This window comes from Citrus clementina, unplaced genomic scaffold (assembly GCF_000493195.1).
Source record: "Citrus clementina cultivar Clemenules unplaced genomic scaffold, Citrus_clementina_v1.0 scaffold_4, whole genome shotgun sequence".
Lineage (NCBI taxonomy): Eukaryota > Viridiplantae > Streptophyta > Magnoliopsida > Sapindales > Rutaceae > Citrus > Citrus x clementina.
Window position 1 is genome coordinate 18,613,827 of NW_006262274.1, and position 17,373 is coordinate 18,631,199.

The 17,373-nt window shown below is 37.0% G+C and overlaps 1 protein-coding gene and 2 pseudogenes across 1 annotated transcript; 1 reads left to right on the plus strand and 2 right to left on the minus strand.

The window, feature by feature from the left end:
* Positions 1-1,091: 1,091 nt before the first annotated feature.
* LOC18044939 lies at positions 1,092-15,489 on the plus strand (annotated as a pseudogene).
* On the minus strand, positions 7,003-8,121 carry LOC18044941 (annotated as a pseudogene).
* An 88-nt stretch (positions 15,490-15,577) lies between the features above and the next one.
* LOC18045360 (probable glutathione S-transferase) lies at positions 15,578-16,378 on the minus strand. Its single transcript, XM_006437481.2, has 3 exons — positions 16,267-16,378; positions 16,062-16,174; positions 15,578-15,982 (listed from the first exon to the last, which is right to left on the minus strand). Exons 1-3 carry the CDS (start codon positions 16,376-16,378, stop codon positions 15,578-15,580), a joined length of 630 nt encoding a protein of 209 aa, XP_006437544.2.
* Positions 16,379-17,373: the final 995 nt, after the last annotated feature.

A 17,373-nucleotide genomic window follows, 5' to 3' on the forward strand; every position in this document is an offset into this window, starting at 1 on the left:
ATGACGGAGTTACAAACAATCAAATATGATCCTAATGATTCTTTTTAGAGAGTCACCTGTACGTTGACGTGTTTAATTGATGTTTATTTAACCAGAAATTGAAGTTTGATCCTGATTAATTAGATGAGAACACACATTCATGAGTAATTACTTAAAATTAAATTAATCAAAAATAGTATAAATACAGGAGAAAATCGACCATATGCGTGCAGACACCACAATCGAATTATATATATCACCGCCGCACATAAATCTTATTCCAATGATATATGATTAATTAATTAATTTTTTTAATAACAATTAAATTGTAATGTCAATTGTCCACATAAGATTTTTTTTTTTGTTGATGAAAGTTAGCAATTTTTTTTCCATTTTTTTAAATAATAGTTGTTAATACAAATCAAAAAGATATTAGCACTTGAGATCAGGGTCTACTTGAGTTAGAATTTTTTATTAGAAAAGTTATTAGCCAGCGATGAAAAATAAAGAAGTAACACAAGATAAAGAGTAAAATGAGAGAGTATGTATTATAAAAAATTTTTATCCATTTCAAGTGTGTACCAAACAAAGAGATGAACTCTCCTTTCATAATTACATAATTATTACATGAAATTAATGAAAATATTATGGATTATAATTCCTTGCGAGATAGTGGGAGTTATAGAAAAGTCAAGAGTTGTTAGTGGAAGATAAGAGAGAGAGTAAAAGATATATGTTATGAAGGTTTACATTTATTTTAATAAATTCATAGTATTTTTTTCCTTAAATAATAGGGTGTGGAGAACAATTGGAAGGACTTTACGTGTGTGTGTATATATTGACATAGAAATTGCAGGACGCGTAGTTTAGCGTTTCAAATAGGTGCTCTCAGTTGGAATTATATATAGAACATTATTTATGGCAAACAGGTGCTCTCAGGTGCTCTCAGTTTACGGCTTTTTACGGCAAACAGGTGCTCTCAGTTTTCAAAATCTCGAGCGCGCGGGTTATTTTTCATTACCTTTATCGCCGAAAGGCTGTTTTAACCAACTAAGAACTAAAAGCTAAAACCCAAAACCCCCCTCTTGTTCGTTTCCAGGGACTTTACCTTGATGGCCGAAAAGCAACTGGAAATCCTCCGCGGGTACGAGCTGCGGCTCTTGCCCTGCACCCTCGCTCCCCCACCGTCGGACCTTCGCATTCAATCGCAACCGTTGAACGAAGAAAGCCAATGCTCTCTCCTTCCACTCCACGAGCACATCAACAGCCTCATCAACTCCATCGAGTCCGGCCACTATCTCCAGGCTCTGTCCTCCGACGCGGCTAAACACGCTCTCGACAAGCTCGATTTCGTCGACATCAACGACTCAGCCGAGTGTGCCGACCGCGTCTACTCCGAGCTGCTCCAGCTTGTCGAAGCGTTTATAGTGAACGATTCCGAAAATGACGTGGATAAGGCTTGTCAAGTTATTCTGCTCATGTGTCTTTCAATTGCTGCTCTTTTTTGGTTCACTCAGTGTAACGTGACTGGGTGAGTTGCTTATTTATAAATTTTTAAATAATTGCAATTAATATAATGAATATTAATAAAAAATTACAAAAAAAAGGTTTAGTGATGAACGTTTGAACATGAATTAATAGGCCTTTAGTTGAAATTTGCCAAAGTGTCGGTTTCCACTAGAAGTTTCAACTTTAGAAGGCAACGAATTGATAGAGTGGGAGAATTGGGCGCGTTATCAGCTCATGTCTGTTGGCTCTGACTTGCTGGGAAAGTTCTCCTATCTTCAGGTACTCAGTCTATCGAAAAATGAATAGATTCTATTGCTTAGACAGTGTTAATGTTAATATTATCTTTTTTAACTTATTTTACATTTTGTGATCTTTTTGTAGTATATAGTTTTTGCCAAAATGTTGATCATGAAGACAAAAGATTTGCTGTCTGATGCAACTGTGTTGCCTGTGAATGGGATTAGAACCATTTCATGGTGGCTCACAAGACTCCTACTTATGCATCAAAGGATTTTAGACGAGCAGTTGTCTTCTTTGTATGATCTATTGAAAGTTCTTTGTATGATCTATTGAAAATTTTTAGGGCTGAGACTTTACAACATTTTGGCACTTTGGAAAATGTTAGTACTTATTGGGGCAACCAGTTGCATGATATCGATCCTTCAGAGATTATTTCAACATTTCATTTAGAAGCAGGACTGTAAGAACACATTTACAGGAGAGTTGATTCTTGCAGGTGAGTTATCCTGGGAAAGTTTTATATTCGATGGTCTTATTTCTGGCTTCATTAGAAAAGTTTTCTCTTGGAAACATGTTATTTCCAACATGGAACTTGCCTGTAGAACTCTCTCCGTCATCGAAAATGATTTTGTGCATTGTGTGTAAGGGAGATGCAAGAACAAAGTTTTATGTTTGGACTTCATCAAAATCTCCCATTTTTTTAATGTTTATTGTTTCAATCATTAAACATTAGTTTGAGTTGTTAGCAGTGGAATTTGCATTAACTGATTACTAACTTCCATCATTACCATTATTATAGGACTTCTTCTATAGTTTCTGCTGCTTTCTAAAATGCTTTACTGTATCAGGAAACATTTTGAATCAGCTGAAGTGGCAGCTGGTTTCCAGCTTTCGGTTATTGGGGTTCTTGGTTTCCGTACTGTCCGTCAGGTAAAGATTGAATGTGCATCATTTATAAAGTTGTCGGGAGCTTCCTTCTTAGCTTTGAGATTGCTCCTGCATATAGGTAGAACCAAAGGCACAAATGGTACATGTTGCAAACACAAGCTCATCCAGCACTTCTGATGTCTGCCCTTCAATAAACCAAGTCATTCATACACATGATTCTTCGGTGATGCCTCTGATGTTTTTGTGGCCCCAAAATTATTGGGGAATAGTCACGAATCTGAATCTGGAGTCCAATGCATTCACGCTGGTGGCTCAGCAGCCCATTTAAAGGCAATCCAACAGGCAGTGATCTTGTCGAGGTGCCTTCTAATAGAAAAGAGCTCACGGCAAGATGAAATGCAAAGTAAGTTGTTTTATGGTTGGGCGGTGTGTAGTCCTCTTGTTAAAGGCCATAAGATGTTAAGCATATTGCTATTTAATTTTTAAATCATTCTCAGTAATAATTCCTTTAGTAGATTGATGATAAGAGATTGCATTACAGATGATAACTGAGCACAATTTCTGTAGTTGTATCCCTGTACATCCATCTTAATATCCTCATTATTCACATGCCTTTTACGGGTGTTATTTCTGGATGCCGAATGCTTTGTTCCACGTCTGGATACCAAATGCTTTGTTCCACAAAGCTGAGCTGGTTGAAAAGCTAGCTGATGAGGTCAACATGTCCCTTAAGTAATTTGAGAATGAACACTGTGTTCCCGAAAGTCTTACTCTAATGATACTTAAAGAAGCAATGAGAATGGATGTTGCAGCAGCTTTGCTGAACTTAACCCCAGTTCCAAATATGGAACATGTGAGAACCGAAAATGCATTGTTTTTTTTTTTTTTCTCTTTATGACTTCTCTAGTTGGGGAATGTATTAGATATTCACCTAATCAGTAGGCCTTGAAGGGATCCCATGTTAGCCCCTTGATGTTGGTCTGTAACTAAGTAAATACTTGACCTTGAAAAAGCTTTTGGAGGCATCAGTTTCTCTCTGACTGTGTGCTACTTTTTGGATCTGTTGATTTGGTCATTTGCTGATTTATAGTTATTTTTCTGATTCAGGATGGGATATGGCTCCATACATAGAGGCAATTGATTCACAGCAGTCGTCATGCTTCATTGTAAGTATATATACAATACAGCATCAGTTTTTCTTGATTTTAAATCTCATATTCTGAAGTGGTACTTCTGATTCTCACATGATTTTTCCATCTTTCAGCTAAAGTTTTTCTGTGATCTCTTACGTATTAGATGGGAGTCCACCCGTAGTCGCACAAAAGGGCGCGCTTTAGAGATGATGGACAAACTGGTATGATCTGTGAGCCTTTTCTTCTTAAATATTTTGTTACCTAAATCATTTTCATTCAAATTGACAAGAGTTGCCTATGGATCTATAGAAGATTCCAAACTTTCTGCAGCTAGTACTTTATTGGACCCAAAAGCTTCTTTGCTTTTTCTAAGCTGCTAATCAAGACTAGGTTTCTCTCCCTTATATCGCTAGATATCCCATTCATCGTTAGATTTAGTTGTCTAGAGAGATTAGGTACTTGCATCTTTGCTTTTCACTTCACAAGTGATTTCATGTGCTATCCTGTATTCTGGTCCAAGATTTTTGATGGTTGCTTACTATCATATTTTGCTTTGTTTCGGGTTGAGGGCATTTCTAATTCTTCTCCCGGTGTGACTCAAAGTATTCCCTTTTGTTATGTGATTTGCGTTCCAACTATTCCTGCCCTGCGAAAGTAAAACTATTTCTTCTGCATCTTTGAATGATTGTGATTTAATTTTCTTGTCATTTTGCCAACTATCATTATGCTGTCATTGTTTCATATATCTTATTTGAAATATGTTGATTTGGTTAGAGTTTAATTGCTCTGTTTATTCTCTTTATAACCTGTCTATTTCGATTTTTCTTGAATTTAGGGAATATGCTAAACTTTTAGTAAGCTGTGGCTTGATTGGAGAGGCTATTAAAATTTTTGAGGATCTGGAGTTGTGGGATAATCTAATACTGCAACTGATATGATGTCATAGATAACCATTATCCTAATCTCTCTGTCTATCTCTCTCTTTCTCTCTCTTTCGTGTTGCTATGGGAGTTGGTTTTGTGTATGATGTAAAAAACAGCCTATTGGGGAAGAAAACAGCAGCTGTTGAACTAATAAAAGCAAGGCTGTCTGAAAAGCCTAATGACCCTAGATTATGGTTTGTTGATGAGCCTTTTTATGATCCATTTTATAGTTACTTCTCATTTCAGTTAAATCCATTGTTGATGTCACTTATTGCAATCTAGGGGTAATTGTTCATTGGATGTAAGGATATTGTCAGAAGAAAATGAAACCTTTTAATTTTATCTTTTACTTGCTGTAGCCGATTTAAAAGCTCACTGTGCGTTCTTACTGATTGCTTTTGGTCTAGCATTCGAGTCAGTGGATTTTATACTATTCTGACATTTATTGTTAGTCTTCTGACGGTTCTGCACCTGGGTCCTATATTATCTTCAGCAGTATTATCTAAAAGATAAGTTTTTGCTGAAGAATATTTGCATTCTAAACTAGAAAAGGAGGGGCCGCCCGGGAGGGGTGTGTGAAGGAAGCATCAGGAGGCTGTTTTCCAGTTATCCTCTTCCCTGCCTGCATTTTAGATGATTCTGATGCACCAGGTGCCGTGAAATGGTTGAGAAATACATACCATCAAGTGAATTCTGGAAATCATATCCTTTTTGAGAATATTTGGTGCTAGGCATTTGAATATGTGGCCACAATTTAAACAATAAAGATTTTCTGCATTGATTTCTTATAATGGATATATGCATGTAATTATAATATGATATCTTTTGATTATTGACCCATTTGTTTAGAAAAAAGGGAAAAAAAAAAAACATGGTTAAAAGACAACTGTTACTTGACCTTATCTTGGTCTCTTCACTGCCGTTTGTTTCCCATAACTTCTGGTGATAATGTAGCCAGAATGATGAGTTGAATTGTGGGTTGCTGACTTGTGATACATTTTGTAGGTGTTCATTAGGTGATGTTACAAATTATGATGCCTGCTATGAAAAAGCTTTGGAAGTTTCGAATGATAAGTCAGCTCGAGCTAAGGTGATATTCGTTGCACAGAGAAAATGTAGTTCACATTATGCTTGTACCATGATCATTTTTTAGTTAACATATCTTTACGTGAATCGGAGGTCTCTAGCTCGTAGTGCATGCAATAGAGGGGAGTACGAGACATCTTAAATCCTTTGGTATGTTGCTTTAATGCTTTACTTCTCTTTCTGTCACACAGTAATTTGCAGCATTCACAACTGATATGGCTGAATGACAATTTACCCTTGGTTTTGTCTCAGGGAGGCTGCCATGGCCGTGAATTCTTTGTATCCGGATGGCTGGTTTGCTCTTGGTGCTGCTGCATTGAAGGTATCTTATTTTTGTATTAGTATGTGTTTAGTTTGGAGAGATTTCTTATCCTTTTGCCCCAAGTTTCTGAAACTCTCGGCTGAAATATAAATACAGGCTCAGGATGTTGAAAAGGCTCTGGATGGGTTTACTCGGGCTGTTCAACTTGATCCAGACAATGGGGAAGCTTGGAACAATATTGCTTGCTTGTATGCTCCTTTCTTTGTCATCATGTCATTCCGTCCTCTTGCTCTGTATTCTTTAATATGGTTCCATATTCCCTTGATGAGTGAATTTAGTTGCTGCAAATGCTAAGAACTAGATAGTACTGTTATAATTAGGAATAGGGCAAATATTAGCCATAGTATCTGAATTTCTAGACAAAATTGGTCATTTTTGCAAATCATTTGGACGTATCTATGCAGCAGTTTACTATTTTAGTGATTGCAGGAATTGGTATGCTTAAATTTTGGGCTTAAATTGTGTGAAAATAATCAAAGTGATATGCAAATTAAATCAAGCCACATGAGGGAAGATTCTCTTTTTTTTTTTTTTAAGCTTATGTTTCATGTTTCTCTGTATGGCATAGGTAGTTGGAAGTGAGAGTAGTGCAGATATGTGGGGATTATATGCAAGGTGGCTTAAAAGTAAAGGAGATCTTACAATGTGCTCTGAAGCCCTCTTAAAGCAAGTCAGATCATATCAGGTTTCTCCATAAATCTCATCATCTTATAATAATTTAGCATTATGTTTTACTTTGATGTTGATGGAATTTGTTAATGCTAATCAAATTTTGTTAATCTCTCTCTCTCTTTTAAAAAGAAGGCAAAGAAAAAGCATTGTGATTTCATTTTCGTTTTCTAAATTTGTTATCTAAAGGAATGACAAGTTGACAACTCAGTCTCTCTCTCTCTCTCTCTGTCTCTCTCTGTCTGTGTCAGGGATCTGATTTGTGGAAAGAAAGAGATCGGTTTAAAAGGTTTTCATATGCATCCTTGGAACTTTGTAAGGTTTACATGGAAATTTCTTCCTCTTCTGGTAGCCGTCGAGAACTCTTTGCTGCTGAGATGCACCTGAAGAACGTACTTAAACAAGTAAAATACCTTATAATTCGATATTTAAGACACTTACAGTTGGTATTACATTGACAGCAGTAAAACAAGGAAGCAACTGAAAGTTATCTTTATATGAGAATGAAAGCTTTTCAGCAGCATAAGCCTTTCACTATTCAATTCCAAACATGTTCCTCAACATGATAACAAATTCGTAGACCTTTTCTGGGTCTGGAAGGATCCTGGCAACAGTTTCTCTTTGCATGCACTTGTTCATCCATGCTGAGAATTTGGGGCACTCATTCTCAACCTTAAATCCCCCAAATTCCTCAACCGCGTAAAACCAACAAGTCAGTGGAATGGCAATGACATCAACGAATCCAAAGCTGTCCCCGCCAAAGAAATCCTTCTCCCCTAAAGCTCCCTCAAGTTGCTTCAAAATCTCTATAAATTCATTCTTCGCCGGGGACCTCGCCCTTGCTTTTCCATATGTTGCATACTGCATCGAATACCTACCAAAAGAGTGGTGTCATCTTTTAAGTTCGCATTTAGAAAGATACAAACATTTACACTTGTGAATTATAGACTGACCTTCTTGTCAATAAAATCTGACCAGAACCTTGCCTTAGCTCTCTCAAAAGCACAGGATGGGAGAAGTGGTGGCGAAGGCCAAGTCTCGTCAATGTAGTTAACTATGATAGTGGATTCACACAATGGTTTCCCATCGTGTAGCAAAACTGGGACTTCTTATAGATGGGGTTTGATTTGAGCAACAAGTCACTCTTGCCCCCAAACAAGTTCTCAGCTCTGGCTTCATATTCAACTCCTTTCTCAGCCAATGCAATCTTTGCTCTCAAGCAAAATGGGCTAGCCCAACAGTCCAAAAGAACAACCTCTCCCTTGGACATATTCACTTTCTTTGTTCTTGTTTCTTTTAGTTGGTTGATAGTAATTAAACCTTGAGTATCAAGGTTGGCATTTATAAAGTAGATAAGATGAAATTCCCAAAGTTTGTGTCGCAATCAACGTTTGTTCGTTGGCACTTCCTTAAAGGATTTGGCATTGTTTTTATCATTTCTTAGTTTTTGAAGCTAACTGTTTTACTTGGCTTCCAACATGCACAAGAACAAGTTTGTCTTGTGTATGCGGAGTTTACTAAGGACAAGCCGAATCGTAAGCAAGCATATACACTAATCAATCGGTATTGTCCAATGAAAATAAGTAATGTAAACTTATCAAAAAAAAAAAAAAAAGAAGTAATGTAAAAAGTGTCTAGGATTTTGCCTAATATTTCTCAAAATACGCTAATTAAGCCAATTCTGGTGCTAGATTGGTTCAACTTTGAATCAAACTTGGAAACATTGTGCTTTAGATTACTATTATTGATTTAGAAGAGTCAAAAAGCTAAGAGTATCGTTGGTAAAGCTCAAACATGTGGTATATCACATATTACTAGTGAGTGAGTTTCATAAACTTTCCTAATGAAGAAGACACATTTTGGGTTGTAAATCCTAACACAAAATTTATTCAGTTGTTGAGCCAGAAATATTACAGATATATCAATATTATTTGATGTGGGCGCACAACCCTGCGTCTTCTTACATAACTTGTATGTGCACGTTGGCAGGATATCCCAATTATGTACTCGTTTGTCTTCATGTGTTTTAAAAAAATCTATTGTAATGGATATATTGTAAATTTATCTAATTGCTTGTTATAATGTTTCTATTGTGGCGTTATTCAAGTTGTCATTTTCAGTTTTATTTTGTTTTTCTTTAAACATAGTTAATTTGAAGTGTTCTTTAATATCCATTACACTTGAGATCATCAAATAAGTGATTCTCGAGCATAATTGCTGTTGTTACTCGAATAAGAAAAGAAAACAAAGTATAGCTAAGGTAAAAGCAAATGGAAATGAGAGAACCGTGATTTTGCAAAGAGAACTTCACACTATCATAAAACCGAAAACATTACAATTTAAAGCTTAAATAACAACACACCAAAGCCAAATAACGACCCACTAGAATCATGGTCCAAAGATTGTGCCATGATCACAACATGAACTACAAAAAAAATAACCAACACCAAAAAAGTAGGAACAGTTTAAAACTTTCAACTAAGCAACATTTATGATTCCACATCAGCAGTCCTAAACACATCTTCTAACAATTGCAGCTGTTCATTTTTGCTTCTGCCAATAAGGAGTTGATAGTAACCAAAAGGTTGTTGTCTTTATTGTCATTTGAGAGTAACCAATTACTTACGCAGTCACGTAAGTTGCTGGTTGGCCTCGCACATTTTTGATAAGTTTGTTTCTGAAGGAAAGCAGCTGAGCCGCAACCTCTTCCATGCTCATTCGTTCTCTCGGCAACTCTGAGGAGCAAGTGACTCCGATTGCCAGTACTGAAACCAAGCACTCTTTAACACTAAAACATCTGGTCCATTGTCTGTGAGCATTGGCCTTGCTTGTCCCCCCTTCTTCTTTTTCTACAAGAAGCACTGGATCAACAATTTCAGCAAGTCTTTCAGGAAGAGCTTCCTTGACAAAATTATGTAGGGTTAGATTGCCTGTAAACATTTCATTCGTCGGCCTCTTTCCTGTAAACATTTCCAGTAAGAGTATTCCAAAACAGTACACATCTCCACTTGTTGAGACTTCGCTCCCCATTCCGTACTCTGCAATTCGAAAACTAAAATTGTTGGTTCAACTAGTAAAATCTCCAAGGATTGAAAGACAAGTTAATTAAATTATAGTATTTACCTGGAGCAGCATAACCAACGGTTCCTTTTACTCCAACAGAGCTTGATTGATTAGATGACAAGTTATTGGTGGCTTCCGGAAGGAATTTTGCTAACCCAAAATCACCTACATGGGCAGTCAATTCACCATCCAGAAGAACATTGCTTGGCTTGAGATCACAATGGACTATTGGAGTCTCGCAAAAATGATGTAGATAATCCAATGCGGAAGCAAGATCAACGGCAATACTCAGTCTTTGCAGGAGATTTAGATTCCTTGGTGCCTCACGGTTTGGATGCAACCATTCCTCCAGGCTCCCGTTAACCATGAACTCATAAACTAAAGCCTCGAAATCATTTCCTTGGAAGTCAACACTTGCACAGGAAGTTATTATTTTGACGAGATTCCGATGCCTAATACTTCTCAAGGCTTGACACTCCGCCATGAAACTCTTTGAAGCTCCTCGATGTTGAAGATTAAGCACCTTAACTGCCACCAGCGTTTCATGATCATCATGATTGAGGACTCCTTTATAGACCGAACCAAAGCTACCGGCACCAATCAAGTTTTCCAAAGAGAACCCGTCAGTTGCTTTGAACAGATTCTCATATGACACTCGTAAAATCGAAGCCAATAATGCTGACGGAGGAGTGGCCGGCTCCATTTTTGATTTGCTCCGCCGGGAAGTAATTATCAAACACGACATCCCTGTCACTAACAAAATTACTGTAACTACAGGAATAATCAGTTTCAGGGAACGGGCACGTGATTGCTTTGATTCTTTGATGGAACAAGTAGATAAATGCAACTCAGATATGCCACCACAGAGGTTATCATTTCCATCAAGAGATATAGCACTTGAATTGCTGTAGACTCCTTTTATTGGTACTTCACCCTCAAAATGATTAGAAGATAGATTTAAATTCTGCAAAAAGAAAAAGTTTTCAAAATATTTTGGAATCCGGCCAGACAAATTGTTCCGCGAAAGATCAAGGTTCTGAATGCCTCTCAAAGAACTGAATGATGAAGGGATATTCCCTTGAAAGAAATTACCATTCATGACGAGTTGTTCCAACCTAACGCAACTTCCTAGACTGTTTGGAATTTCACCAGACAATTTGTTCTCAGATACATCTAGAACACCCAGATTTTTCAAGATGCCAAAATTTGAGGGCAAAGGACCGTTCAATTGGTTTTGAGATAGATCAAGATAGATTGACAAGGAAGAGAGACCAATCACTTCAGTGGGTATGGTACCAGTGAGGTTGTTATTAGAGAGATCTAATAATATCAAGTTTTGGCATTTCCCTAGACTTGATGGAATGCTTCCCTCTAACATGTTTTCGTCAAAAGCTAGTATAGCTAACGATGTCAAATTTCCTATAGAAGATGGAATTTCCCCCAAAAACTTGTTCCCGTTCAGCCCCAACCCCTGCAGCTTTTGAAGATATCCTATGCTTTCCGGAATTCGGCCTGTGAATTGGTTGTCCCCAAGGTCTAAAAGCTCTAAGTTAACAAGATTTCTTAATCCACTTGGGATATTTCCGAACAATTGATTGTTTCCAACTGATAATTTTCTAAGTCGGGTTGACAAGTTCCCCACAGCTTCAGGTAACATTCCGCCACAATTGTTAACATGACCTTCCAGTCGCTCTAGTCTAGAAGCGTTGACCAAAGAATTGACAAATTCCAAGTCATCTTTTTTCCCATTTCCTAAGTGATTCCAAGAAATACTAACCCATTCGAGTTTATGTAAATGTTCCAAACTAGGCACCTTTCCACTGAATCCATTCCCTCCGATTGCAAGTCTCAATAGATTTGAGGCATTGGATATTGAAGCAGGAATAGGCCCGGTAAACTGATTTTCACCAACGTTTAATTCTTCAAGATTAGGAAGGGTGAAGCCTAAGTCTGATGGAAGGCTTCCTTGAAGTTGGTTAACAGGAAAATCAAAAACACTAAGCGAAGACAAGTTGTAGATTGAGAAGGGGATTTCACCTGATAGCTTATTTACTCCAAATGCTATAAAACGCATCCTCTTAAGCTCGCCCAGGGTTTCAGGAATTTGTCCCACAAATTGATTTGCAGTTGCTGAGAGGACCTCGAGTGATGACAAATTGCCAAAGGAAGATGGGATTTCTCCTGACAAATTGTTGTAGTGTACTGAGAGAAGCCGGAGCTTTGATAAGGAGCCCAGATTCCCTGGAACTTTCCCCACAAACTCATTGGAGCCTAACGAGAGGGATTCAAGGTTAACGCAATGCGATATGTTGTCGGGAATTTGACCTCCGAATGAATTGTTATACAGCATTAATTTTTGTAACCTGAACAGATATCCAATCTCTTGAGGGATTTCGTCGCGGAAGCTGTTGTTTTTTATATCTAACACTCTGAGAAAACTTAAATTACCAATGTGAGGCGACAGAGACCCCTGCAAGAGTGAAGATGGGAGAAGTAATGCAGTCACTCTTTGGTGCCGTCGACTGCAGGTGACACCTTTCCATTGACAAAAGTGCCTGGAATAGTTCCATGAACTCAAAACCTCAAGAGGGTCATGAGTAACTTTGGCCTTGAATTCAAGCAATGCAAGTTGATCAGTTTCATTGCTTTTGAGCATATAATCGGTTGACTGCAAGCTGAAGCTGAAGCAACAGAAAATAAAGAAACAAATGCTTACAATGATTGAACTCATCATGTTTACAAAATCCATTTAACTGCCGAAAGGAAATTAAAATGATAAAATTTTTATAGAGGTTGATAAGATAAACTATGTTTGTATATTTTTTGCAATGATTTATGGACTCTGTACTTGATGCTCAAATGTGAACCGGCTGGCACCGTGACAGTGAAACTAATACTTTTTGTTTTTCTAATAATATTAATTATCCTCTTTAAGGAATAATATACACTTTTGACCCGCCACACTCACTTTTGACGCTCTATCAGTTTCCAGCATGTTGTCGTTTTGTATTTTAGTGCATTAAAGAAATCCACAATGAATATAAAATAATTTAATCAACAGTATTAGAAAAAGAAAAAAAGTAGGATAAGAAAGTTAAGTATGATGGATGGAGGTTCAGATTACTGTTAAATGACTTAGGAAAGGCTTAAAAAGCACCACAGGAATCAACGTTTCACAAAGCTTTTTTTCCCTTTCTGAAATATTCAGTGCAGTCTCCCCCAGATTTTGCTAGTGCAACCAAGAGACGTCATGCCGTTATCAATTATAAACTGTAAATGACATGTTGTTTTTACAAGACATATTATGCGTCGATACATACCTTTTCTGGTTGTTGGTTTATAAAAATATATGAGACGGCTTGTTAGCTTTAACCTCATTGTCATTTTGAATAGCCTACAAGAGTCGAATGACTAGACTTCCAATTTGCTATCATCCCCCTTGAATGGGTTCAAGAAATTCAGCAGGTTGCGAAACAATAAGATTCATTCAATCGGCGTAGATATCTAACTGACTGAAATTAAATAAATGATGATGATAAGAAATTTGAAATCAACAAATCTCGGCACATCTATTCTGCAATTTAGCCGTACTTCAAATAATCTTGCGATGAAAATTTCATAAAAATTTTCAGAAAGAGGACAGAACAACCAAGGCATCAGCGAAAGCAATCGTGGCAGGGCACGCTCAAGCCACGAGTTAGAGGAATTTTAAATATCAAAACCAGCTCAGAATAATAAGAGGTAAAATGAATCTATGAAAGGCTCAGATTTTTGGATGAGTGAAGGGAAGATGAGAAGATGAAATGCAGAAAGTCAAGAAATGAATAAAACAGCTCTAATTTGGATTAAGCATCCATCTACCTATGTGGATAATAATTTTGCTAATTTTTCAGCCATGCAGCAGGATCATGTTCGTCCTGTTTTATTTGATAGAAGGAATTTTCCCTTGGAAGAAAATGATGAGTTGTTTCAACGTCATGCAACTGCCTAGACTGCATGGAATTTCACCAGACAATGACAATTTATTCTCAGATATATCTAACGCCCCACAATTTAAACAATAAAGATTTTCTGCATTGATTTCTTATAATGGATATATGCATGTAAGTAAAATATAATATCTTTTGATTTTTGGCCCATTTGTTCAGAAAGAAGGGAAAAAAAAAAAAATACATGGTTGAAAGACAACTGTTACTTGACCTTATCTAGGTCTCTTCACTGCCATTTGTTTCTTATAACTTATGGTGATAATGTAGCCAGAATGATGAGTTGAATTGTGGGTTGCTGACTTGTGATACATTTTGTAGGTGTTCATTAGGTGATGTTACAAATAATGATGCCTGCTATGAAAAAGCTTTGGAAGTTTCGAATGATAAGTCAGCTCGAGCTAAGGTGATATTGTAGTTCACATTATGCTTGAACCGTGATCATTTTTTAGTTAACATATCTTTATGTGAATCAGAGGTCTCTAGCGCGTAGTGCATACAATAGAGGGGAGTACGAGACATCTAAAATCCTTTGGTATGTTGCTTTAATGCTTTACTTCTCTTTCTGCCACGCAGTAATTTGCTGCATTGACAACTGATATGGCTGAATGACAATTTACCCTTGGTTTTGTCTCAGGGAGGCTGCCATGGCCTTGAATTCTTTGTATCCGGATGGCTGGTTTGCTCTTGGTGCTGCTGCATTGAAGGTATCATATTTTTGTATTAGTATGTGTTTAGTGTGAAGCGATTTCTTATCCTTTTGCCCCAAGTTTCTGAAACTCTCGGCTGAAATATAAATACAGGCTCGGGATGTTGAAAAGGCTCTGGATGGGTTTACTCGGGCGGTTCAACTTGATCCAGACAATGGGGAAGCTTGGAAGTTGGAACAATATTGCTTGCTTGTATGCCCTTTTCTTTGTCATCATGTCATTCCATCCTCTTGCTCTGTATTCTTTAATATTGTGTCAATCACATTCATCTTCTATCTGCAAGAGTATGCTTCCCATATTTGGTTTACTTTGTTTTGACTTTCTTGTTGCAGTTGTTCTGTATAAATTTTATATGGTTCCATATTCCCTTGATGAGTGAATTTAGTTGCTGCAAATGTTAAGAACTAGATAGTACTGTTATAATTAGGAATAGGGCAAATATTAGCCAGCTCTTTTGAGGATTATCCATAGCATATACCTCCGTCGTTTTCAAAGCGATTGAAGTTCTCCCTTTTGTCTTATTTAAAAGAAAAAAGCACAAATTGCTTCCCTCACATCTCTCTACAGTCTCTTTTCTCTCTGTTTAATTTTTTCTTGTGCTTATTATTTGTCTTTTAATGCATCTTTTCTTCTTATTTTATACTGTACTAGAATTTGTGCTGTCTCGATTTCATCTTGTATGTGAGTTACTGTGTTTTTCGCAATTGTAGAACTTTATTTAGCAGCATAATTATTAGTTAGTGAGACATTAATTGGTTAATACCACTTTTGAAGATACGAAGAGCTACTTATTCTCTCTTCTAGTACATTTAAAAAATTCATCACAAAATATCTGGGATGGTAAAATTCTCGTCAATTATAACTACGGAAGTCTTGAGATTTATGTAATCTTGCAGGCATATGATCAAGAAGAAGAGCAAAGAGGCTTTTATAGCATTCAAGGAGGCCCTAAAGTTCAATTTCTGTCTTTTTTCACCCTGATCACTACATTTTTATTTTTTTGGTGGATAAAGCCTGCTGTCACTTTGGGCATCAATTTCTAATGAATGCAATAATGTTCCTTTCTTTGCTATTCATTAAAATTGAGTTGTTCTTCTTGGATGGCCTTCTTTTTACTTCCCATCATTTTGCCAGCTTGTTGATTGTCATTTTTGCTTGTTGGCAGTCTTTTCCTGCAGTGTTGATAATATTTAACAAATTCGCAGACCTTTTCTGGGTCTGGAAGGATCCTCGCAACAGTTTCTCTTTGCATGCACTGATTCTCAACCTTAAATCCCCCAAATTTCTCAACCGCGTAAAACCAACAAGTCAGTGGAATGGCAATGACATCAACGAATCCAAAGCTATCCCCGCCAAAGAAATCCTTCTCCCCTAAAGCTCCCTCAAGTTGCTTCAATATCTCTATAAATTCATTCTTCGCCGTCCCTGGGACCTTGCCCTTGCTTTTCCATATGTTGCATACTGCATCGATTACCTGCCAAAAGAGTGGTGTCATCTTTTAAGTTCGCATTTAGAAAGATACAAACATTTATACTTGAGAATTATAGACTGACCTTCTTGTCAATAAAATCTGCCCAGAACCTTGCCTTAGCTCTCTCAGAAGCACAGGATGGGAGAAGTGGTGGAGAAGGCCAAGTCTCGTCAATGTAGTTAACTATAACGGTGGCTTCACACAATGGTTTCCCATCGTGTAGCAAAACTGGGACTGTCTTGTTGATGGGGTTTGATTTGAGCTGCAGGTCACTCTTGCCCCCAAACAAGTTCTCAGCTCTGGCTCATATTCAACTCCTTTCTCAGCCAATGCAATCTTTGCTCTCAAGCAAAATGGGCTAACCCAACTGTCCAAAATAACAACCTCTCCCTTGGACATATTCACTTTCTTTGTTCTTGTTTCTTTTGGTTGGCTGATAGTAATTAAACCTTGAGTATATGAAGGAGAAAAGATGAAATTCGAATACCGCTTTTGTTGGCATTTATGAAGGAGAAAAGATGAAATTCCCAAAGTTTGTGTCGCAATCAACGTTTGTTCGTTGGCACTTCCTTAAAGGATGTGGCATTGTTCTTATCATTTCTTAGTTTTTGAAGCTAACTGTTTTACTTGGCTTTCAACATGCACAAGAACAAGTTTGTCTTGTGTATGCGGAGTTTACCAAGTACAGGCCGAATCGTAAGTAAGCATTTACACTAATCAATCGGTATTGTCCAATGAAAATAAGTAATGTAAAAAGTGTCTAGGATTTTGCCTAATATTTCTCAAAATAGGCTCATTAAGCCCAATTCTGGTGCTAATTTGGTTCAACTTTGAATCAAACTTGGAAACATTTTTCTTTAGATTATTATTATTAATTTAGAAGAGTGAAAAAAGTTAAGAGTATCGTTGGTGAATTCATGCCTAGCCCCACTAGAGAGTGAGTTTCGTAAACTTTCCTAATTAAGAACACATGTTTTGGGTTGTAAATTCTAACACAATATCTATTCAGTTGTTAACTTGGAATATTACAATTATATCAATATTGTTTGATGTGGGCACACAACCCTGCGTCTTCTTAGTTAGGACAGCCAATGAAATTCACTTGTTAGCGATGCAGGGGATGATACATAACTTGTATGTGCACGATGGCGGAGTATCCCAGTTCTGCACTCGTTTGTCTTCCTATGTTTTAAAAGATCTATTGTAATGGATATATTATAAATTTATCTAATTGCTTGTTATAATGCTTCTGTTGCAGTGTTATTTGAGTTGTCATTTTCAGTTTTATTTTATTTTTTCTTTAAACATAGTTAATTTGAAATGTTCTTTAATATCCATTACACTTGAGATCATCAAATAAGTGATTCTCGAACATAATTGCTGTTGTTACTTGA